General features: G+C 41.5%; 2 protein-coding genes across 2 annotated transcripts; one reads left to right on the top strand and one right to left on the bottom strand.

Annotated features, from left to right (window-relative positions):
* On the bottom strand, nucleotides 1-24,583 carry LOC128741855 (uncharacterized). The gene is made up of 11 exons (XM_053837956.1): nucleotides 24,149-24,583; nucleotides 10,267-10,461; nucleotides 9,976-10,200; nucleotides 9,691-9,842; nucleotides 2,930-3,070; nucleotides 2,756-2,831; nucleotides 2,340-2,672; nucleotides 2,088-2,279; nucleotides 1,678-2,030; nucleotides 1,557-1,614; nucleotides 1-1,493 (listed from the first exon to the last, which is right to left on the bottom strand). The coding sequence occupies exons 1-11, from the start codon at nucleotides 24,335-24,337 to the stop codon at nucleotides 1,206-1,208; spliced, it is 2,202 nt and encodes a 733-aa protein (XP_053693931.1). The 5' UTR covers nucleotides 24,338-24,583; the 3' UTR covers nucleotides 1-1,205.
* On the top strand, nucleotides 375-1,433 carry LOC128741856 (lysozyme-like). The gene is made up of 2 exons (XM_053837957.1): nucleotides 375-554; nucleotides 637-1,433. The coding sequence occupies exons 1-2, from the start codon at nucleotides 411-413 to the stop codon at nucleotides 967-969; spliced, it is 477 nt and encodes a 158-aa protein (XP_053693932.1). The 5' UTR covers nucleotides 375-410; the 3' UTR covers nucleotides 970-1,433.
* Nucleotides 24,584-25,014: the final 431 nt, after the last annotated feature.

The following is a 25,014-nucleotide window of genomic DNA, read 5'->3' as shown; positions in this document are numbered from 1 at the left end:
TGTGATTGATTGATTGATGGCTTTTAAGCTCTAGCTGAACGTATCAATCAACAGGTTGATTTATCGTTAATGTGTGCTTTTCCGTATCTATTAAAACTAAATTTAAAACTGATATGAATTCAAACATTTTAACTTCGTCATTAAAATCGAGCGGATTTAGTAAAAATCTACAATCGCGTGCATTCCGATGGCATTCGTATTCTTGCCGTTCAAACAACGTTTGATCTTTTGGGGTCAATTGTATGTATACAAACAATCAATGACTGTGATCGATTGTTGATAAGAGTCGTTTCATCGTTTGTTTGTCGACTAAATTTTATTGTGTTCATGTTGTGATTGCGTTCGGAGATTTCAGTCAGTGATTCAATAATCGTTGGCGGTGCCATTTATATTGACGAATAGCTAGCGAAATGAGTCACTTGAAATTATTGACACTGTTCGGTTTTATCTTTATGGTAAACGGAATCTTTCTGTCCAATCTGAACTCTACGTGCTTTCATTGTATCTGCGAAGCTTCTACTGGTTGCAGTAGTCGAATGCAGTGCGATCAAGGGGTGAGTAAAAGGGCGGCGGATTTATTAAAAACCAGTACCTTTAGTGTTCGTTTATGGATTGGTGTGATTTTTCTTTGATTAGTACTGTGGGCCATTTTCTATTTCGCGAGCCTACTGGATCGATGCTGGAAAGGTGGTCAAAGGAGATGACGATTCGACTCGCTGGGGCTCGTATGAAGATTGCGCCAATCAGTACGATTGTGCTACCAACATAATAACACAATACATGGAGAAATATGGTAAGGATTGCAATAACGATGGCCTGGTAGATTGTATCGATTATGCTATGCTTCATATCAACGGTGGACCAACTTGTCATCTGCCATTAAATTTGGATTTTAGAAAGAAATTTCTCAGCTGCTTGCAAAAAAGTCAACGACAACGTAAAGAAAACAAATCACGACTTTTTTCGTAACGATGTTTTCGAAAATATTTCAATATTTACAACAAATCATTAATGTAAGAGTTGCTAACCAATCGATAAATTTACGATCCTACATTGTACATTCACTACCATTCGGTTAATCAAACGAACTTAACAATTAAATACGAAATATATGTACATTTGGTAAAATAACACAGAAACACTCGTCTCCATAGCGCACGACGTTGACCAACCTTTAAGATGAAACAAGATAGCTTGAAGTTACGTCACTTTTTATCATCAAGATCGTGGGCTGGAGTGACGGTAAACTTGTTTGATTTCTTCAAGCTGTACTTGAAAGGCCGACCCATAATAGAGCTGCGGCGTGTATTGCCCTCCCCGAAAACAGCACCCACATGTCGCACTCCGGAAGGACCCTCGTGGGCAACGTTCTCCAGTATCTTGGAGAGAGGTGCGGAAGTGCTGCGAATCGATTCCGTAAAGCGGTGATGCCGATGATGTCCAATATCCATCGGGTTCGAACGTTTATGGCTCGATGGGGACGAAGGCTGACCCTATGTGATAAGAAAGATATTTAGATTTACTATAATAATCTACAATCTACTTTGAAATCTTACGTCTTCGTTATGTTTAGCTGGTCCATGACTGGGTGACCATGCCTTTGGGGGACGTAGCCTGTAAACAGAATGTAAGGTTGATCAATTATAATATGCTAAGATTACTGCTGCTCTTTCTTACTTCATAAAAGGATGATTCCCATAGTGGTACTGATTATCGCCGTTATTTCCAGATAGACTTAGATACAGAGCTTCCAGTTCCTGGATGGTTGGCCTGTGTTCTCGTTGGTGATAATTGTGGTTTGGTGACCAAGTATGCTGGTTTCTACTTATGGTGTTGAGCAACAGTTCTGAACCAAATCCGTGACCTTCCGGATCCTTGTTATGTAGAGCGGTCAAGTCATGAATCAACTGCTTGCTAATGGACATTCCATCCGTTGAGTGCAGCGTTCTATTGTAGTCACGAGCGATCTTGATGTCATGCTTCCAGAACTGTTTCTGATCTTTAGGAACAATCGGAGCAACTTCTTTGATCTGGCAATGAAATCGTTATTCAGTACGAATCGTAAGGGATGCGAAACAAACTATTACCTTGAGGAATATAACACCCATCAGATAGATACAAACGACGTTAAGAAGAGTTAAACACATGCTCATGCATCCAAGCGCGAAGAGTTCTATGGTTTGGTTATCCGAATAGATATTGGTCTTTACAACGGCACTGTATCGTTCATTCGTAGTTCCTAGCACCAAACACAGAAGCGAGAGCGCCCATAATACTCCCTGGTTTGCATGAAATATACAGATTACAACAAAATCGTCTAATTGTATGACATTTCTTACCGCATTAACTGCTGGAGGCAGGAGAGAAGCTGAAATAGCAACACCTACAAGGGAACCTATATTTTCACCTAATATTGCAATGGCCACAGCGGCTCCCGAAGGTAATGCGATCGCTACTCCTATGGCCAATGAGTGAAGTTCACATCGGCTCAACATTTCGTTGGTAATCCCTTCACCCACCCCGTATCGTTCGTCTATACTGCATACAATTAGCCCGAAAATAAAGCCAACCGATACGGTTAAACAGATTCCAATCATTTCATTTTTCAACCCCATCAGCTGCAGACTTCTTTCTTTGATGACAGTACCGAAAATTACGGCAATAATTGGACCCTAATGAGACAACAAGTAAAAAGCGACGATCGTTGGAGTATTTTATAGACATTCAGGCGTATTACAGTCTGGTTTTCACTTACCATCAAAGGAGAGATCAGCATACTGGCGATTAAAAATAGCGTGCTATCTTCGATCAGTCCGAAAGCGGCCAAGATGCTGGGTAAAATAATATTCATTTAGTATACTGAGAGCTGATTGATTAATTAGTGTCTGATTAGAGTGATGCAGGTGTGACTGTTGTGCAATTAGCTTACCTTGCGACCGCCAGCATAGAGACAAAATCAAAAGTAATGGACGCGTCATGCTTCACCTCTTCGACGATCTGCGCTACGTTCAGCCGGGCTCGAACTGACGATAGGAAGTTATTCCAGCCACCATCTTTACTTCCGTTGGCTCTGTAATAATTTGATAAATGTTCAGTTATGGAGGTACACGATTTTGAAGGTTTTATCACAGACAAACAGACATAAGACTCGTTTGCCATTCTTCGTACCGATTAAACCGTCATTTCAAATTTGTGCTTAGTTGGGAATGTCTCTGTTTTGGCCAAAGCGGCGCTTTTTGACGACTTGCTAGTTCGAGGGATACTTTTGTTGCTATTTGATATTTGGGAATGTCGATCCTAGATGGTGCTAGTGTTCAGGCTAAATGTGAGGTACGATATTTTTTTTATTTTTCTTCCAAGAGTTATGTCTGTTTGTCTGTGGTTTTATTTTGTAAGTGCTAGTAACTTTCTTTAAACTTTGTTTTACTCGTTTAACGTTTATCGTGTACGTTTTAAATTCTTTTCCAAAACGCTACACAACAGGTCGAAAAATAATCTTAAATATTCGATACGTTCTATTTGAGGTGTATGACAGATCATTTGTCGACCAACATTTGAAAAAGGCGAATAAGCCAGCTGTCAAACAGACCGAGTGAGAGTTATTTTTTGCTGGAGCAGCATAGGAAAATGAACTCTCAATCGTGCTGTTTGACAGTTGGCTTATCCACCCTTTTCAAATGTTAGTCGACATTTGTGCATGTTCACAAAGCTTTTTTCAAAATACCGCAGATTGAATCGGACTCTAGAATAATTCTGCACATCTCGTGTACCGAAAATTAACTATTTCTATTGCGAAAACAGACAGCACTAACGCTTGTCCGGAAGATGTGAATGTGAACCACATCATTGCAAAATTCGGTGATGAGTGTTCCCTGTTGGTAGACCCCAAGATGTGGACGCAAACAAGTTCAGGATTAGAGGCCGTTTCTTCAACGTTAGCATAATCAACATACAGTACTGGACAATATAAAGTACGCACACGCTCTCATACTATATAACACGCGGTATCTTTTTTATTGTCAAACATATGAACTCGGTATATTTGGACAAATTGTAGCATTTTCAATGCTTTAAACGATTTATGTATCGTTAAATATAAACATTAACTATTTTAATCAAGCTATTGCATAGTTCTAGAAAAAGTCAATTTTTAGTTGGTCATAATAAAGTACGCACTACTAATATAATGACTGCACAACGCCGCCGGCTGCATACGAATAGTTTCCTCACCATCACACTGCAGCGAAGTGTCAAAACAAACAAACAAAACAAAGGCCGTTTATCCGAAATGTTAACAGGTTTGTTTATTTCATATTTGTTTTTAAGTAATATTAATTTGTATAGGATCAAACGTCTTAAATTTGCTTAAAAATATATCGACAAACCTCTGGAGCCTCTGTATAAAACATCTTCTGAAAGTATATCTATAAAGCTAATTTTTGTACGATCACTGTGAATCGTAAAAAAAAATCTACTGCAAATAATGAGAAAAGCATGAAAGTTTCAAGATGTGGTAAGTGCGTACTTTATTTTGTCCAGTACTGTACATAACCCACACCTAGAAAGTGACGACAAGGACGCTTTTTACGCTCAGCTCTAGCGTTAGTACGATAATTACAGCCCAATAATGCGATATACGATATAATACGCCCCAAGACATGACGTCAATATTGTCAACGGCACCTCAATGCTCGGGTTGGTCAGGAATTCAGGAAATTAATTGATGGAAGGCACTTCTTGGATATCATCGACGTTAGATCCTATCGTGGCGCAAACAGCGATTCTGCCTACTACCTGTTTTGATGGTTAGAGTGCGCCACAGACTTCCCGTTGTTACCAACACCACGGTACAATTATTTTGAACGACTTTAGTAACCAAGGCGCAAAGCCTTGAGGTACCGCTGTCGTGGGAAGGAGCGCTGAACGAAGCCCCTCTCAAGGACTGCTGGGATTGGATTAAAGCAGCCATGAACAGTGCAGCGGAAAGGAGTCGACATAATGATTGGTCCGACAAGGAACATCAGAAGATGTTAGACGACTAGAATGCAGCATGAGCGTTGATGCTGCAGCAGGGGACTCACCAAACGTGGAACGATATGGACAAAAAGGAAGACAGCAAACCCAGTTTTCCCGGGATAAGAAGCATCGTTTGGAAGAAATGGAGTGCGAGGACATGGACATGGGACAGCTGTACCGCTCTCAGGAACCACGTAAATTGTATAAGAAACTCAACGTATCCCGCAGAGGTATTGTGTCACGAGCTGCAACATGTCGAGATAAAGACGATGGGATCTTGTCGGATGAACGTGAGGTGATCGAAAGGTGGAAGCAGCACTACAATGAGCACGTGAATAGTGCGGAGATGGAATACCAAGATAGTAGGGGGTAATATGCCCAATATACAAGAAGGCCGACAAGCTGGATAACAGTCCGTTTCTTTGACTATATCATTATAAACGTGCATTGTCCACACGAAGGTAGACCCAACGACGAGAAGGAAGCGTTCTATACGCAGCTGGAGACAACGTACGACAGCTGCTCACCGCGTCATCGGGGATATGAATCCGGTGACCAGTGATTGGGCCCCATAGCCTGCACACCGAAACGAACGATGACGGCCAGCGATGCCTTGACTTTGCAGCTTCCCGAGGCTTGGTGATCAAAAGTACTTTCTTTCTCCTCAAAGATATCCACAAAGCCACCTGGAGACCAACGAACCTCGAACCAAATTGACCATATTCTCATCGAGGGTCGGTTTTTCTCAAACATCACCAATGTACGCTCCCTACGGGGTGCGGATATCAACTCGGACGATTACCTAGTAGCAGTACATGTGCACTCAAAACTATCGACGGTTTATACTTCACGACAAAGAGGACAGCTCGTCTCGGTTCAACATTTGGCAATTAACAACCCGCCAGTTGCCGAAAACTACGCGCGCGTACTTAATGAAGCTCTGCCTTCCTCTGTGGAGCTAGATGCTTCGACCCTTGAAAACGGATGGAGTATGATACGCTCGGCCGTCAACGAAGCCGCAACCGCGGTGCTAGGTGTGGAAACCTCGAGTGCACGAAATGATTGCTTTGACAAACTTGGGAATGCCAACAAGCGATAGAGAATAAAAAACGCAAAGCCTTGGGCTTAAACGTCTTTATTAGACTTGACCCTTCTTCTTTATCGATAAACTTCACAGCGGCTATTACAGAACATAACATTTATTGGGATAGTGCAACAATCCTAATGACTCTATATCTAGCAGCACCGCCTAGCCGAGATTCGAACATACCACGACTGGCTTGTTAGACCAGCATCGTACCTCGGAACCAACTGCGCGGTTGAGAGAGGAAAAAAGAGTTTGGAAAAACTATCTAAGCATATCCATGAGAGAATTGAGAATTGAGGCAGAATGAGTTGACCACGATCCTGAGGAGGAAAAGGCGCCAGAAGGAAGACAGAGATCGTGAGGAGCTGGAACAACTATTCTGGGATAATGACACGCGCAAGTTTTACGAGAAGGTGAACCAAACTCGTAATGGCTATACACCTAAACCTGACACGTGAAGGGACGACGAAAGAGATCTAATCACAAACGAGCGCGAGGTGGTCAACAGGTGGTTCGCAGTTCTTCGATGAGCATCTCAACATCTCATCTCAATCTCAGATAGAGACGGAACGGAAGTTAACCAAAGAGTGCCTACAAATGGTAATAGCGTGTCGGCTCCGGATCTCGAAGAGATCCGGCGAGAAATTCGGCAGCTGAAGAACAATAGAACCGTTGCAAAGGACCGACTCTCGACAGAACTCTACAAAAATGGCCAAAAACCGCTAGCAATGGCCCTATTGGATAATTTCAAGGATTTGGAAAGAGGAGAATTTATTTATTTATTTAGTCTGTCCAATCTTCAAAAATGGCGACCGGCTAAATTGCTGTAATTACCGCGGCATCACGTTGGTCAACGCCACCTACATGGTGCTCTCCCAGATTTTGTTGTGTCGTCTATCCCGAATAGCAAGAGAATTCGTAGTGCAGTATCAGGCGGGCTTTATGGGCCCGTGATACTACGAATCAAATTTTTGCTCTCCGACAAATCTTCCAGAAATGTCGGGAGTACAACGTGCCCATGCAACATATTTTCGTGGATTTCAGAGCAGCATACGATACAGTTGAATGCTAGCGCTTATGGCTGATAATGCACGAGTACGGTTATCCGGACAAACTGACGCGGCTGATCAAGCTACCCTGGAGTGAGTGATGTGCTACGTGCGCATTTCAGTGAGACTCTCGAATCCTTTCGAATCGCGCAGAGGGTTGCGGCAAGGGGATGGACTGTCCTGTATGTTATTCAATATTGCTATTGAAGGTGTGATCCGGCGAGCGGGCACCGAAACGAGAGGAACGATCTCCAGCAAGAGTAGACAACTCCTAGCTATTGCAGACGACCTCGACATCATTACTAGAAACTTTGGGACGGCGGAGGCAATCTACGCCAGACTAAAAACCTAAGCTAGAGGGATAGGGTTATAAATCAATGCGTCGAAAACCAAATATATGGTAAGAAGAAGCTCCAGAGAAAGCAACGTTTGTCTCCCACGGACAGTGACTACTGATGTCGATGAACTGGAAATGGTTGATGAGTTCGTATGTTTGTGATCTCTGGTCACCGCCGACAATAATACGAGTAAGGAGATCCAACGACGCATTCAAGCTGGAAATCGAGTCTACTTTTCCCTCCACAAGACACTTCGATCTAGGAGCATACGCCGCCGCACAAAGCTGACGATGTACAAAACAATAATCAGACCGGTAGTCCTCTACGGACTTGAAACAGTAACTTTGCTTACAGAAGACATACGTGCACTTGCCTTATTTGAACAAAAGGTGTTGCAGACTCTTGTTGGCGGAGTATAAATGGAAAATAGAGAGTGACGGAGGCGTATGAATCACGAGCTACAGGCACCGGAGATATTCGGAGATCGGATATTGGAGATCGTACACATGGCGATGATGCCGGACGACTGTACAGTGAAATCCGTTCTTCCCACCGGCACCAGGAATAAAGGGGCCCAACGTGCTAGGTAACTCGACCAGGTTGAAGCCGACTTGCGTGTGTTGAGACGCGCAAAAAATTGGCGACGAGTAGCCCAGGACTGAGTACGATGGAGAGGAATTCTTGATACGCAAGAGCCACCCCGGTTCTCGGCTGGTAAAAGTAAAAGTAAGCGACAAGTTGCAATGTGGGAATTACCAAGTGATCACTATTCACAACGCCGCCTATAAAGTGCTTTCTCAGACCATCTTTTGCCGTCTACCACCACTAGCAAGTAGATTTGTGGGAATTTATCAACGGGACGATCGACATCGGACTAAATGTTTGTGTTGCGACAGATTCTTCAAAAGTGTCGCGAATTCCAAGTCCCTATGCACTACCTACCGACCGTGAAGAGCTATAGAAAATGATGGACGAAAACGGCTTTCCAGGGAAGATGGCAAGACTGATTAAGGCCGCTATGGACGGTGTACAGCGCTGTGTGAGGATTCGGGCACGTTATCATACCCATTTGGAACACGCAGGGGACCTAGACAAGGTGATGGTATTTCCTGCCTCCTGTTCAACATCGCGCTAGAAGAAATAATGAAATGTGCGAGTTTTAACATGCGGCGCACGATCTTCAATAAATCTGGCTAATTTATCTGTTGCGCTGACGACGTGTACAGTGTCGGAAGGACGTTCCAGCTGGTTGCTGAACAGTACACCAAACTGAAATGTGAAGCACAGAAGGTTGGATTGGTGGTTAATACGTCTAAAACCAAATATCTGTTAGCAGGAGCAACCGAGCGCGATCGAGTTCGTATAGACAATAGTGTGGTAATCGACGTGGACGGGTTCGAGATAGCGGACGAATTTGTATAGCTCGGGTCGTTAATGACGTTGGATAACAACTGCAGCAGGGAAATACGCAGACGTATTCTTGCTGGAAGTCGTGCTTTAAGAACTTTACAAGTTAAAAGAGCGAAATCGAATTAAACTGTGCGTGCCATCTCTGGTTGGTACTAGACGCAGAGGTTCGCAGCGGTTAGACCAAGTGGACCAAGACGTGGAAAGCACAGAACACTCGGTAAACTGGAGGTAGACAGCCATACACCAAGTATGTTTGCGAAACATTATTGTTATGCATGTGAAATCCTAAGGGACGTCGAATCAGGATAAGTAAGTGGATTAGAAAGCCGTGAATTATATGCATAAGAACTGATGTTTTTTGTGCAATTTCAGCTTATCTAAATAGATTATTCGTGGGCAACAGATCAGATCAGAACAGATCTGCCTTTATTCGGGGTAGAAATTTAAGATGAGCATCAAAATGTTCCAACGGATTAAGGGGACATGACTGTCAAAATTTTTCCAAAAATTCACTGTTTTCCTATTTCAGATTTCGATTTCATAGACTTTTCCGCTTAAGATGATATTATTGTCGTAACGATCCGTGTACGAGGCGTGGATGACACACAATTATACCCCTAAGTGTTCTAAGTATTCCATATTGAACAAATTGTATTTGTTTTGTTGATAGTGGTTTAGAAACGAGATTTAGGTTTACAACTTTTGAACTTTACAAACAAAACACAACAAGAATACCTCAAAAGTTATAAACAATAAAATCAAAACCTTTAGTTTTGCGAATTGTACTTACTCTGAGGTGATTTCTTCTTCCGGTGCTTGTTCAGTAAATAACGTGCAGGAGGTAATCGAGATCGTCGAGTTAAACCGTTCACCAATTCCCCAGGAATTCAGAAGATAAATAACATCGTCACACTTTCTGTCGGACTCCAGACAAAATGTAATCTAGAACAAGTTTACCGTTATAAGAAACAATTAGTCGTTTTTGCTAACTAGAACTTCAGCATCTTTGGCTCGAGCAGTACGTTCCTCACAATCGTGTGGAAGATTTGTGCCTTTAACTATAACTAGAACTTACCTGATAGCCTTTGCCTCTGTTCGTTTCGATCCATGCAGCGCTTTTAATTTTCTGATCCTGGAGAATATCTTTCATTACAGTTTCCAATGGTGATTCAGCGCTAAGATTGAACTTCTCGGCAGCTGCTTCGCGCGTGTCTTTTTCCTTATCTTTTCTGGCTGAGCTCAAAATGTCTTTGAAACCTTCCCAGGATTTCCGCAGTGCCGATGTACGATCGAACGGGACCTGTGTGGGAAGAAAGATTCATTAAAGTTTGTGTTTGTGAAGCCTGTAGTAGTTACGGAAACGTACCGCAAGTGATTGTTGCACAGCATCTGCATTATCCTGGGGTGTTTGGGGATCATCCAAGGCGTCACCGTCCGGTAGGTTAATCGTTGGAACGACTACACTTGGCCCCGGCAGTTCTGCTGCCTCAATTTCCTCAGCTATTTTTGGCTCTTTCCGTTGACGGTCAGCGAAGCTACGGATCTCCTTACCGTCCTTATTCTACAACGAATGCGATAATATGTAAGTTCACTCATTGTATGTCTTCAAAGTGAGTTGAAAATTTCAGTTTGGCTTTAAATAGGAAGGGCATGGGGAAGTATTTTTGGTCGGTTTTTAATTATTATTTATGCTTTGTTTTTGTTTCTCTTGAACTTGATGAACCGATTTGTCATCACGAAACGGATGCGCAATCAAAGTAGGGAAGAAATATTACTTTTCCCCCAGGAATATGGAAAACAGAGGATAGTCCCAAAATAGAAATACGCCGAAGAAACTGCTTAACCAATCCGCGAGGTAGAGATCAGCTAGTAAAACAAAATAATATGTTTCTATATACTGGCACCGTTATTTTTGTTCACGTGTCTTGGATTTCATCAATTTATATTTAGCAATGCTGTATTTTCACTAAACAGCTGGAGTAAACTCAGCGGGTGTTTGTTGTGTTTCGCTTATGTACACACTAACCAGTAATTACCTACTTTACAAATTTAAATGTATTCGGAAGTGCATCTGCGCTTCATTTTCGTGCAAGAACATCTTTGACTTCATAACAAGATGTAAACGAAAAAGGAAATAGTATAAAATTGAGTAAAATACAGTTTATTTTCTGAATTGAAAACTATCGATCTAAAAAATTATCAATCGGATCCTAATGAATTGAACAGAATGTTTCAAAACTATTATACCCAAAATTTTCTGAAATTTAAGGCATGTGCAGTTTATGATCTTTAAGATGATTTAAAAATTGAAATAAAATCAATGTTTTCCGAAAATTTCAATACAAATTTTCAGATTTTCTCGGACATCGCTTATTTTAATAGTTGAACATTTGAACTAAGCTGTGTCGAACTGACACATGAACCCGTTGAGGTAGGGTAGATGATCCATTAGTTGCGCCACTAAGCACAATATAACTTTATTTTGCTTGTTTATTGAGGTATATGCTTCAATTAATGCTTGTGGGATATAAATTTATCAAATACAAGGTATTTGTCACAAGGCAAGACAATTGCTTTCGTTGTACGAGAAGCTTTATAAAGAAAAAAAAAAAGAATTTTCCGATACAATTATATTGTATCCGACATCAAACGGAACTTTCGCCGAACAGCTGATTGCGGACCGTTTTCAAATGTTTACTATTTTTTTCAACAATGGATAATGTATCATTAATTTCAGTAAGTCAGATCTTCTCCAAGTATCTTTGCCTTTGTTTGGTTTGGATGTGCACTTCTTGCAAAGCAGGACTGTACAGCAGGATTTCAATAAATTCTGGTTATATCTATCGGGAATTTCACCAGAAATTCTCGAAGAAACGGTTTCCGAATTGGCGGAATCTAGACTGAAAACTTCCAACTTGCGGATAATCAAGCTCGTTCCTCGTGGAAAAGACACAAGATCGCTAACGTTAGTGTCGTACAAAATCGGAATGCTGTCTGAACTGAAGTCTGTTGCACTCGCTAGGCCCCGGGGAATTCGTTTTCGTGAATTTGAAGACACTGGTAATAAGAAAGAAGCAGTTTATTTGGAATCCGGCAACTGCGAGTCTCAGACCAACCGTTGTAACCGAGACGCCGAAAGCATCCTCCGTGTTTCAACGACAACTCCAGTAGTGTTGACTACCAACGGTTTTAGAAACACTCCCGTACTAGCAACCTACGTGTCCCCTCGCCTTACTGCTGCAAGCCCCGTGCCGCACTACTACCGAACCGCGGTTGACCGACGACTCGTCACCACGAAACCAAGTGAACACGCCACTGATTATTTACTATCAGAACGCCGGCGAAATGCGCACGAAGACAAATGACTTTTACTTAGCAACTGCTTCTAGGGACTATGATGTTATCGTAATCACCGAAACGTGGCTTCGGAATGACGTGAAAAATGCTGAGCTGTTATCCAACTATAATATTTTCCGTTGCGATCGCTGCCATGCTACCAGTCACTTACAAAGAGGTGGTCACTTACATTAGCGGTGGAACGCTAATTGCTGTAAAGAAATCTGTCTCTAGTACTTCGGTACGCGCTCGAGCAAGTCGTTGTTAAACTGTAAGTCTCTTCCGACCAAATCGATCTATGTATGTGGAATCTACCTGAGGCCTCGCAGCGAACCGGATAGGTACATCGCGCATTCTAACTGTGTGCAACAAATCGTGCCCACAGCGCAGCTCCTGATATGTCAGTGTTAGTAGTCGCCAGATCTGGTCTTGTCGACCTCGATGTTGATTCAAACATAGCGACAAATGCCTCTTCCGAACAAGATAAAGTTTTCACAAAAAAACATGATTGCTAGCGGACTGCAGCAAATTTGCAACGTGCGTAACCCGAAAAGTAAGACTCTTGACTTGGCCTTCGTAAGCAATAGCGACGAGGTTGAACTGATCATAGCGCCATCCACGATTTTATCCCATAGCCATCACCTCAAACCGCTCATCTTACGCTTAGTCGTGCAAAATGCACAGCGAAGCCTCAATTCAATACCTGGAGTTTGCGATATCGACTTCAATGATGCTGTTATTGCCGAACTAAGCTTGCTGAACTGGGAGGAACTTTTCTACGATGCAGTTACGAACACAGCAGTTACCATTTTTACGATGAGGTATTCCGAATTATTATCAGACACACTCGAATAATTGTCGAATAATTGATATTAGACGCTCGAACAATCACCCCTGGTGAAGCTCTGCGCTTCAAAACCAACTACTAACAACGCAACGACTACGCATACCGAGGCAATGTTGTTCCGCGAGCTGAATTTGTCCGCGACCTGGGGGTAACTTTTGATCGCTCACTCTCCTTCAATAGGCACATTGACAATGTCATCAATGAGAGTCTGAAGCTTTACGCACTTTTCCGAAGATTTGGCCGTGATCTCGATGACCCTCATGCAGTACTAGCGATCTACAAAGGCCTCGTCAGAAGCAAGCTCGATTTCGCTAGCGTTATTTGGCGCCCGCTGTATATAACGCACATACACCGTATCGAAGGGATTCAAAAGAGATTTGTAAGATTCGCTCTCAGGAATCTCGGATGGAATGGAGAACAACTACCGCCTTACCACGATCTCTGTTCTTTGGTGGATATTGATACGGTCCATTCGAGGCACAAGATTGCCGATATCATATTCTTCACAAACATTCTCTCAGAACGAACAAACAGCGAAGCTCTGACCAGTCGATTGATATTTAATGATAGTGCAGTCACGCTCCGACGACGTAGGATTTTTGACCCACCTTTTAGGTCTAGAAATTACTCACAGCACGAACCGACTTCCTGCATTGCATTCAATGCATTGCAACATGTTATAACCATTGGCATGAGCTCGGATGTGATAAGACATAGACTCAGTTCATACTTTAGAGGACAATTACGATAAATCGAATACTTTTAATTTTTAAGACAATTGTAATTCTGTGCGTGTTGAAATTTATTTATTTGTAAGCCTATGTTGTAGTATATATTTAAGAATGGGTAAAGGGCTTAAAGCCTATATTCGAAATACAAATCAAATCAACGTACTGCGCAAAGCACGCCGTCGTTTTCTACGTCATCGCACTGCAGAAAATAGGGATATTCTTCGCAGGCTCGAGGCAGACTATGACGAATGTGTATCTACTTCCTTTCGTGAGTACATTTCTAGAATTGAAGACGATGTTCAGTCAGATCCATCCTCTTTTTGGCGATTTTTCAAAAAAAAAGAAAAGCTATTCAGTCGGTACCACAAGATATGTCTTCCGAAGGCAAAACGAGTAACGACGTTGAAGGTTCGGTCGGACTCTTCGCTACTTTTTTCAAATCCGTTTACAATGTTAACTCTCCGGTTGCTTCTACTAATAAGATTAGAGATTTTGCAGCAACGTCGCATATAACTCCAACGAATGTTTGTCTTTGACATACTGAACAACCAAATTGACTGTCCAGACCTATTGCGACTAGCAAACTTTTCCGTCCCAGCCCGATCTCGACGACGTCTGCTATTTCTCACTGTAAGACATAGAACTGTATTTGGACAAAACCATCCACTTGAGAAATGTTTCAGCTTGTTAAAAAATCTGAATGTAGTTTTCGATTTTCACGAAACCAGAGACCGCTTCAAAGTTAGCATAAGACAACTAACATAGGTAATAAGCACCCAGTCTGTACAGTTTTAACTGAAGACGTAGTAAATAAAATCAAAAAAAATTGTCTTTTTTTGACAGCTTGAGAAATAAATTTCAAAATTTTAGTTGTCATCCGTTATACTTTCACTACCTTTGGGATAAATCTGGGAATGGTCTTTAAATCATTTGAATTGAGTGTACCAGTCGAGAGCCGGAATGACTTTTGCCGTATCATGAACCCACTCCATTGTACTCGTCGCCAATTCGTTGTGCGTTTCAACACACGGATTTTCCTGCACAGTCGTCCGGCATCCTTGTGACGTGGCCGGCCCACCGTAGTCTCCCAACGTTCGTCAGGTGTACGATGGGAATCTCTCCAAGCAGTGTCTGTAGCTCGTGATTCATACGCCTCTACCACTCTCTGCTTTCCGCTTGTACTCCACCAAAAATATTCCACAACACCTTTCGTTCAAATACGGCAAGTGCACTTTAAATTAGTTATTCTTTCAATACTTTCAACAGTAAAGTTATGTTTGTTCCCAAAATGTTGAAAATACTACCAAAGTATGTCAGTCCCATGATACAAATAAATGTTACAGTCACAGTAGTGAAAATATAACAATAAACATCTGTAAGACGGTATAATTTCGGATCGCACTGATTAAAAGCAAACTCACGGATTGGCTATACAAATTCAACTGACTCCTTAATCTATTTGTTCCCTCACCTTTTATCCAATAATAAGCACAATAGCAATCAATACAAAGGTTTGTTAAAGTTTATTAATATAATAGTAAATGCAAATTAGGGTTGTTCATTAATCAATTTGAAATTCGTATCACTTCTACATCGGACACCACAGCTTTTATTCCGACCCGGCAATAAGCTAATCTTCACTCGAACCATTAGATTGGGTTTCGTCATCGTCACTGTCTTCGACCAACCTGTTGATTAACCATGGCTTCATCCTTTCTGCAGCAAACACTGTCGACGTTCGACGCTGTGTCAACTGTACCCCAGGAACATCGGCTATCAAATAGCGATCATTGCCTAGCGCTTTCTGAACGACGTACGGCCCCTTGTATCGTGGTTCCAATTTCCGACTCTGCCCGGTGGCCTGCAGATCTTTTTCAACGAGCACGAGATCGCCTTCGTAGTATTTCCTGGCCGGCTTCCTCCGCTCATCGAAGTATTTCTTTTGCTTCTGCTGCTCCATCTTTATTCTCGCTTGCACTAACTGTTTTAGTTCATCCGATCGACCTTCAGGGCACTCACTGGCGAACATCATCGTTAACTGGTTTTCGACAATGTCTCGAGGATTGTAGCTGAAGAGAAGTGTGTTTGGTGACAGCTTGGTTGTGCTGTTGACCATCGAGTTCAACCCCCACTGAATCATTCGCAAATGTTTGTCCCAATTTTTGGTATCCTCCTTCACCATGCACCTTATAGAATCCAAAACACTTCGATTGGCACGCTCTACTTGCCCGTTTGTACGCGGGGTCCCAACCGCCACCTTCACGTGTATAATTCCCAATTGTACACAAAAACTCTCGAACTCCTTGGATGTATACGCAGTACCACGATCTGTGATGATGCGTTTCGGTTTCCCAAAGGTTGTAAACACCTCGTTTAGCATTACGATCACTGGACCAGTTTTTGTATTACGGACTGCCTTCAATATCACATACTTCGTAAAACCATCCACTAATACCACAAGATATTCATTTTGAGGCGATGAGCGAATGAACGGACCTAAATGGTCCAGATGAATAGTATCAAACGGAACTGGATTCTTTTCGATTGGTTGCAGCAGGCCTTCCTTTGCACCTACTTTGCCCTTCACATACGCACAATGAATACACGATCCGATGTACTGTTTCAGGTAGCTTCGCATTCGGCGAAACCAGAAATTTTTCTTCACCGCTTCAATCACTTTATCCACTCCCTTATGACCAAGGTCATCATGGTAACATCGTGCCACTCGCCAACGTGCACGATTTGGTACCACCCACTTCAGTCCGTCACTGCATCTTCGCATCACGCCCTCCTCCTTCAGAGCGTATTCTTTGTAAATTTGTCTGCCCCTGTTATCCACTGGTGGAGCTGATAAAATTTTCATAATCTCGTGCAGCTTTTCGTCCTCACGCTGCAACAGCTTCAGCCACTGATCTTCACGAATGCTCACTTCCATGACATGTGCCACTACTGGTTCCGGTTCTTCGCATTCCGGCTCTTCAACGGCATTACGGCTTAAGCAGTCTACATGTTTCATCTTTTCACCCTTCCGGTGCACTAGTTCATAGTCATATTCCTGTAGTTTTAATAACCATCTTGCCACTACCGGTAACATTTGCTTCTTCTCCACAGTCTTTTTAACGGCTTCACAGTCTGTTACGATCAGAAACTGTCTTCCTAGCAAATATTTTCTATACCTTTCCACTGATTCCACAATCGCTAAAGCCTCAAGCTCATAGCTATATTTTCGATTCTCGGTTTCAGACGTTTTGCGACTGAAATAGCTGATGGCATGAAGACCGTCATCCATCTTTTGCAGCAGAACGCCCGACAGTCCATGCGAGCACGCATCTGTGTGTAGTTCGATGTCTTTCTCGGGATCGTACATAACTACAACCGGTCGACTAATAAGCACTTCTTTAAGGTTCTGAAAAGCTTGCTGCTGTTGTTCATTCCAGACGAAGTCTGCCTCCTTCTTGGTCAGTCTAGTTAATGGCTCCGCTGTAATACTGAACTCCTTCACAAACCGTCTGAAGTAGTTAGCGAGACCGAGAAACTCTCTAACATTTCTCACGTTCGTTGGACTAGGAAATTCCCGGATTGCAACGACTTTCTCAATTCCCGGTCGAATCTCACCTTCACTTATCTCATGACCCAAAAAGTTGATCGATGTTTTGAGAAAATGCGTCTTCTCCAAATTTGCCGTTAACCCGTGTTCGCTCAGCTTGCCCAGAAATATTTCAAGCTTCTTCATAACGTCTTCGATATCGCCGCCTCCGAATGTCACATCGTCTAAATACGCAACAAATCCCAACGACCGCAATGGCGCAATAACTGAATCTATCATCCGTTGAAACACTGCACTTCCGTTCGATAAACCAAATGGCATCTTTAAATATTCAAAATGCCCATGCGGAGTTGAAAATGCGGTAAATTTACGACTGCCTTCCGCGATAGGGATTTGATGATACCCGCGGAATAAATCCATGGCAATAAACAAATGTCCTCCAACCAGTCTGTTTAGACAATCTTCGATTATTGGCATCGGCCACTTGTCTTTCACCGTTCTCGCATTTACGGCCCTGTAGTCGACGACCATTCTCCAATCACCATTCTTTTTTCGTACAAGTACTGTCGGACTATTATATGGTGACTTCGACGGCTGAATTATGTTCGCTTCCATTAACTCCTTCACTGTTGATTCAACTACTTTCTCCCGAGAATATTCCAGGGGATATTGTTTGGTATAAACGGGCTTTTCCGAACCAGACATTTCGATCACCATCTCGCAGTCCTTTGCCGTACCCATTTCATGGTAATTTTTCGCAAAACAATGTCGGTATCGTTGCACTACTTCCAAAATTCTTCCCCGTTCTTCTTCGCCATCTACGTTGATTTCCGTCGCCTCAATGGGTTCAAATGCTCGAACATTAAACACATCTCGCCGGCCACCACTAACAGCTGCATCTTCATCTTTATAGTCACTGGAAACAATTTGTTCTATTCTGGCACTACCCTTTTCTTTGATGAAACGTATGTCTTCACGGTCAAGAATATCTCGACCGATAATTACTGCATTAGCTTGTACGTGATTTGGGACTACGTACACAGCCGATTCCAGATTTAATCCATCGACGATTAGCACTTCAGTGCTTTTTTCCGTAACGTTCACTTTATTCCCGCCGTACCCGATTAACACTAGATCACATCGTTCAATATTATTCAATGCACGGCGGCAATTTTGCTTTATGGTAGTAACTGCCGATCCACAATCGTACAGCGCGTCTAGGTTACAGTCACCAATTTGCACATTTTTAACAAAATTGCTCTGTTGGCTGATCTCTTGCATGATTCTGGCTTTTTCCTTAGAACCAAACTTGCCACAGTTTTTCGCTATGTGGCCCTTTTGGTTACAGCGAAAACATTCAACACTTTGTATTTTTGCACTGGTTTTCTCACTACAGGTTGCAGCAACGTGTCCTACAGTGCCACAACGATAGCATTTCATGTTCATTGTTCCCGTCGGCTTAACAAATCGCGATGGCGTAGCACGAGAATTGTTTTCGGCTGGCTTTAGATCTTTTAGCTCAACCAACCACTTCAGCTGCTTCAACAAATCCGGTAGACTTCCGACCTGCGCGATGGTCCCGTAGCGACCTTCTAGACCCGATACGATATATTTTATAATAGCTTCGTCCGGTAGTTTTCCTTTCTTTCCCATCGCAACATGGCTATAAAAGTACGTTTCTATACTTTCACTAGCCAACTTTTTTCGGCTCATCATCGTCTGATGTATGCTAACCACATCTACCGAACTGGGAAAATCGCGTATCAATTTCGTTTTGAACTCTTGCCATGTCGTTACTTCGACACCACTAAACCACAATTTTGAGGCACCTTGCAAGTTGACGATGCCACACTGCAGCTTCCACTCATCGTTTGCCTTATACAGAGCAGCAGCTTTATCAATTGTTTCAACCCATTGTTCCGCCGTTGGGGTGGTAGGGACATCGGGGTCAAAAGCTACAACGATATCTTTAACGTCGCGCACGTCGAATCGTCGTTCAGTATTTCGCACACCCAGAACTTGCAACGCGTCGATTAATTGTTTTAGAGTTTGTTCCGCCATTGAATCGTCAGCCTTGTCTTCTGCAATTTAACTTTATATCGTGGGTCTTTTTTTGACAATTGTTCAAAAAAACTGTCTCGCCGTGCTTCTGTGGGTGAACCAAATGTTTCTCCTTCCGAATCGGATGCACTCTCGGGGGCAATCTGGGTCTCTTCCGTTAATCCACTAAATACACCACCCGCGCAATCGCTATCTTTGCCGATAACCTTTTCAGCAACTATTCTGGAAATCTCTTCCAATTCACTTTCATGAACACTCATCACAAGTGACCGACATCCGATTATATTTGCCCACAAACCGGCCGCGAAGAAATTTATCGCCCACGATATCAAAATTTTAGAACGTTTCCCGTGACACAGTGCTGATCCTGTCTACAGTATTGTAAGACGGTATAATTTCGGATCGCACTGATTAAAAGCAAACTCACGGATTGGCTATACAAATTCAACTGACTCCTTAATCTATTTGTTCCCTCACCTTTTATCCAATAATAAGCACAATAGCAATCAATACAAAGGTTTGTTAAAGTTTATTAATATAATAGTAAATGCAAATTAGGGTTGAGATCGCAGTAAGCAACGCGTGTGGTCGGCAGCAAAAATTTTTGCTGTCAATTTTTCTTGGGAATTTTGAAAATTATTCAATTAATCAGGTCATTAGTAGTTTTGGACCTTTAAATTAATTGAACTATAGATGTGTTCTTGATATGTATTACTAGCCACCAAATAGTTACCAGCACCATTGGCGGATGTCGATGGCCTTAAGGCTAGCGATTCAGTCGTTGGCATTGAAGCAACTCTTGCAGATTGTGCGTCCTGTCATGAACCACCTGATACCTTGCTTTCGGAGGAGTCTTCAATGCGTCGATGTCAATTTCAATCGGAGGAGTTATTCAGTGGTGGAGCCAGATTATCCTCCTCAGGTTAACGAAGTTGTCCCCAGTTCAAGGATATGGAGGTCTACATCCACATGTCTAATTCTGGTCCAGTCGATACACCAACAGATTACAGCCTGTTGGATGCGCTAGTGGCGGTGATAACTAGAATAATCCGCTAAGCTCCTTGATTTGTGTGAGGAAAATGTTCACTGCTTTGGAGAACGCCGGATTCATGAATCTGCGCACAAATGGAACGAACGATGGAACAAACGGGAGATACTGGTGAGATCGTTTTGGTTTTTTTGTTTGTTATGAGGTTCCATGAAAACAATGACTTAATATTAAGCATTTTTGCTTTCTACAAAAATATTCTGTTATCTGTCTGCTTTTACGTCATCCAGTAATTTCATTATACAGTAATTTTTGTTACTTTAAGTTATTAAGTTTGTTGTATTTGTTATTAAGTAACTCATGTCATACGAATAATCTATACTATTTACTACATCTTTGGTAGTTGGGATGTTTCATCTATTTGCAGAGAGCGAAATAAGGCGCTATAACCTTGGCCTATTGCAGCCGGACTTTTGGCCCAAATGCCATAAGTTCATCCTCGAGGGTCCGGAGTATTATTTAATCTTTACTAGCTAAATACTCCCAACGAAACAAAGCCTAATAATTTATCAGAAACGGTTGGTACGAGACGTCCCCGTTTCTTCTTTCCCTGCTGATTCAGCAATGTATGTATGTATGAATAACTTATTCACACAAGATACATTTCACAGAATCGTCTTTGCGGCAATACTTCACAGTTGGCCTGGCCAATTTAACATTTGCGATGTATCACGGATGTTTTCCAAATGTTAATACAGACAAGAAAATAATTTGAAATATTTCTATCATTAGAAATAATTAAAATTATTTCCAGGAATCCTTTATTGTGGCTGTGATGGTATTAATAAGAATAAGAATAAGAATAAGAAGAATAATAGTAAATGCAAATTAGGGTTGTTCATTAATCAATTTGAAATTCGTATCACTTCTACACATCTGTATTTTGGAAATGCCTGCCCGATTTAACTGCAACGACTACCAAGTGGAAGGTTTTATGACCTAGAAGAGTGTTATTGATCAGAATTTGGGTCGAATGTACAATTCTGAAGATATAGCCTCTAAATAATCTAAGTAGCTGTATAAAGTGTTCAAGACATCATTGGTCACATCTGAAGATGTCCGGGAATGTTCCGGATATCTCTACGGGCATCAATTTCTGAATTGAACTAAAATACAACATGTATCCATTCTAAGTAATCGGAATTGCAAAACTAGACCGCAGTCTGGGTCCGGGCTGACTGTACATGGTCCGGAACTATTTTGTGGAATACCGGAATGTGCTCTGAGGACCGAAACAAGAACTTGAGGAATGTCTGTGGTAGAATAAAACTGGAGCTCCACGGATATATCCAGATAAGCAAAAAAATCATTAGACCATATGCTGATATGCTCAAATACATATCACCTAAATAAAATTGGGTAAAATGATACTGCTGGATGTCGTTTTTGCCGATTTGAAATAGAAACTGACGAACATATACTCAAAGGACGTCAATATTTGGAAAGAGGTTAGAGCTACTCGTAATTTGGCAAAGCGAATTCGGGAGGGTATTAGACTTTCTAAAGCGAGTCGCGCGTAATTGGATTCGTGTAGGTACTATGTCAACAGTTGTCCATCACACCTTAATTGTGATAGGATATCCTACCAGCTCCAAAGCTATGATGGGTCATTCAACAATATTCCTAACCAACGGGCGCAGTTGTGAAATGACTCTATAGGAAAGGTAAAAAAAGAAAATAGGATATGTTGCTACATCGTCGTAATTGCCTATTCCCGTCCTATCATCCAACAGAAATTATTAAAAATATCAGCATTTTTATGACACACAATGCAAAACTAGTTATTCCCTAATATTTTAGTTAGTTGTCTATCATACGCGATCAATCAAAGTGAGCTGAGATCCATTTTAATGCTTTTTATCATTAAAGAAGTCCTACCAGTCAAATTTCCTACGTTTTTTCGTGCGACGAAGAAGACAATGTCGACTAATCGTTTTAATTTCCGTCATTCATAAATGAAAATAACTCACGCAAGGCATTGTCGTTATTTTACAGCCAGGAAAACTTGCCTGACCTGCAAAAATTTTGCAGAATAACCTTTTGTCATGCCGTCCTACACAAATACATGCGCGTTAGCTTCGTAAACGTTATTGTGATTTTTAGTTCGGACGATGAAAAATTTTGATGGACGGATTTTAAAACGGTACGACGAATTTTAGAAATGAAGTCAGTTGCGTAATTTCAATAATATGCTTTAATAGTCGCTTTTCAGTGATTTCAAACTTCACGGATCGGAAGGTAAGTGTGTTTTAGTCAAATCAGCACAAGAACCAGACTCTGGTCCGGTCTGGCTGGTCCAGCGCCTCAATGGTTCAAAGGTACAAGTACCAGCGAACCACATGCCCTGGCGGGTGTTGTGGGTTTAAATCCGGCTATAATCTCAGATTACAGCTTGGTTCGACTCATGCACCTTCACGCATTGGACAAAAGGTAGGAGTCAAAATGACTACTTGTCAAGCATAGCTACCAATACCCCCCCCCCCCCCCTTGCTTTCCGCTCTTCCCCTCCTTTACCAAAAAATTTTTCATTTCTTTCCCCTACCGTCCCTTCATCAATTGTAGAACCATCGTTTCAAAAAATATTAATATATATGTATGACCGCATTTCAAGGTCAAGACTAAAAAACTTGAGATTAGTCTAAGAAAATACGTGTTAAAGTAAAAAATTGAAATAAAAGGTTAAAAAGTTAAAAAGAACCAAAAATTAACCCAAAGTTAGCTTTAAACGACATTAAACAAGGTAGATTTTAGTTAAAACAGTGTTTCAGAAATTACTAACAAAACGTTAATATTTTCGTTATTCCCGTTGCCGACCTATATTTGATGTACACCTGTTTATTGCTCAGATTGTGCACATGAAGTGACGAGTTAGGCGACAGACTGGTGAACCCCTGTGGTCGGTTACTATTTATTTGCGTACACGATAAAATCTTATCGTACCTAGGTAGGTAATGCTAAAATCAATAATAAGTTCACAGTCTTGAGATCAGTGCCAAGCGTTTTGTACTTGTCGTATATTTCAAGTTGATGCGAGCGACCTTAAAGCGTTTAATAAGTGAAGTAGAAATGCTGTTCATTTCTTGTAAGAGTTTACTAATATAAAATAAAACTTCTGAGAGGGGCTTAAATAAAATGAAATTCAAAATCTCGCAGCTAAAATTGCACAACAGACAGAAAAAGAATTTTTCCGGTATTATTAGTCACTGCACATTGGAATACTCTTATGCAAATTGTAAAAATTAACACAGCGGTCGGTTGTTCTCGGAGTAACTCTTTTGATGACTGAATGAACGAATGTTTTGTAACCCAGTGTAATATTAAGTAATTTTCTGATTTAATGAGTTTATACTTTTGTTTGCCGGTTCAAAACACACTGTTACATTGGTTCAAGATGAAGCAAAACAATGTAAATATTGTAAATCTCTCCTCTTATCTGAGATTTTAAATAGACACATCAATCGCAAAACCATCGTAATCTATTTCAAATGGCACAGACGACACAAATACTACTGTTTTTTCCCTTTATTTATTCACCGCGTTACTGGCGTACACCAAATCACATCGAAAATTTCGTATAGTAAACTATTTAGATCTAGTTATGCACAAACACCCATTGTAAAAGGAAGAACGTTGGCATCGATCGGATCTTTTGTCAGATAACATCTCCGTAATGCTTACCGCCAGAGCGTGTTTCCGTGGTTGTGGCGTGAGGAACGGTATAGTTTCAGCGTTTCCATCCTTTTTATCGCGCTTTTCATCAGTTACTTCAGCCGAACTTGATTTGGCTGTTTTATCCTTTTCTTTTTGGCGCAAAATAACCTCATACCTGGCCGAAGGTATTTGCACTATGAATAAAACGCCGGCCATTGCTGTAGCAAGTATCTTCGAATGCTCTTTTTATAACCTAATGACTACCGAACATACAGTTGAGTTAAATTAATTGTTTTTCTTTGGTCACGACAAGTTACACGGTATGATTGGCACACAGCACATGCACTTAATGGTTTTCAGATACTTAAGAACGGTAGTCTTGAACGTGAATACTCCATACGGACGATCTGATCGCGCCTAGCATTTTCCAACCAGCAAGACATCCGACGACGCGATCAGCACTAAGTATAAAACATGGCAGTGTAATGTAAAGGAATATTATAACTGCAGAGAGTGTAGAGAATAGTATCGTTGCAACGGAGACGTTTTCTCTCCGTTTTGAAAGCGGTAAGCAAATCAAATCTAACGCCAACAAGCCGGGTGCCTTATCGCTCTTAAGGATAGTTGGGACGTAAGATTGTGCACATATGGCGGCACTATGGGGGATTTTCATACAGGCAAGCGGGCAAAAATTTTACCGATTTTGTTTTGGGTTTTGTTTGTTCATGTTTTTCAGTTAGTTAACATATGTTGGTGCCACATTTGCAGACATTCCATGAGTTAATTTTGGCATGGGTTTAAATTTTTCCATTTATCATATAAATATATTATAGGAAAGGCCAATAATAATCATGTGCTAGAAGACCTCACATTTGAACTAGGCTTAAGGACCG

Source organism: Sabethes cyaneus, chromosome 3, assembly GCF_943734655.1.
Source record: "Sabethes cyaneus chromosome 3, idSabCyanKW18_F2, whole genome shotgun sequence".
Lineage (NCBI taxonomy): Eukaryota > Metazoa > Arthropoda > Insecta > Diptera > Culicidae > Sabethes > Sabethes cyaneus.
The sequence above is the reverse complement of the archived record's forward strand: the minus strand, read 5'-3'. Positions and strand labels throughout refer to the sequence as shown.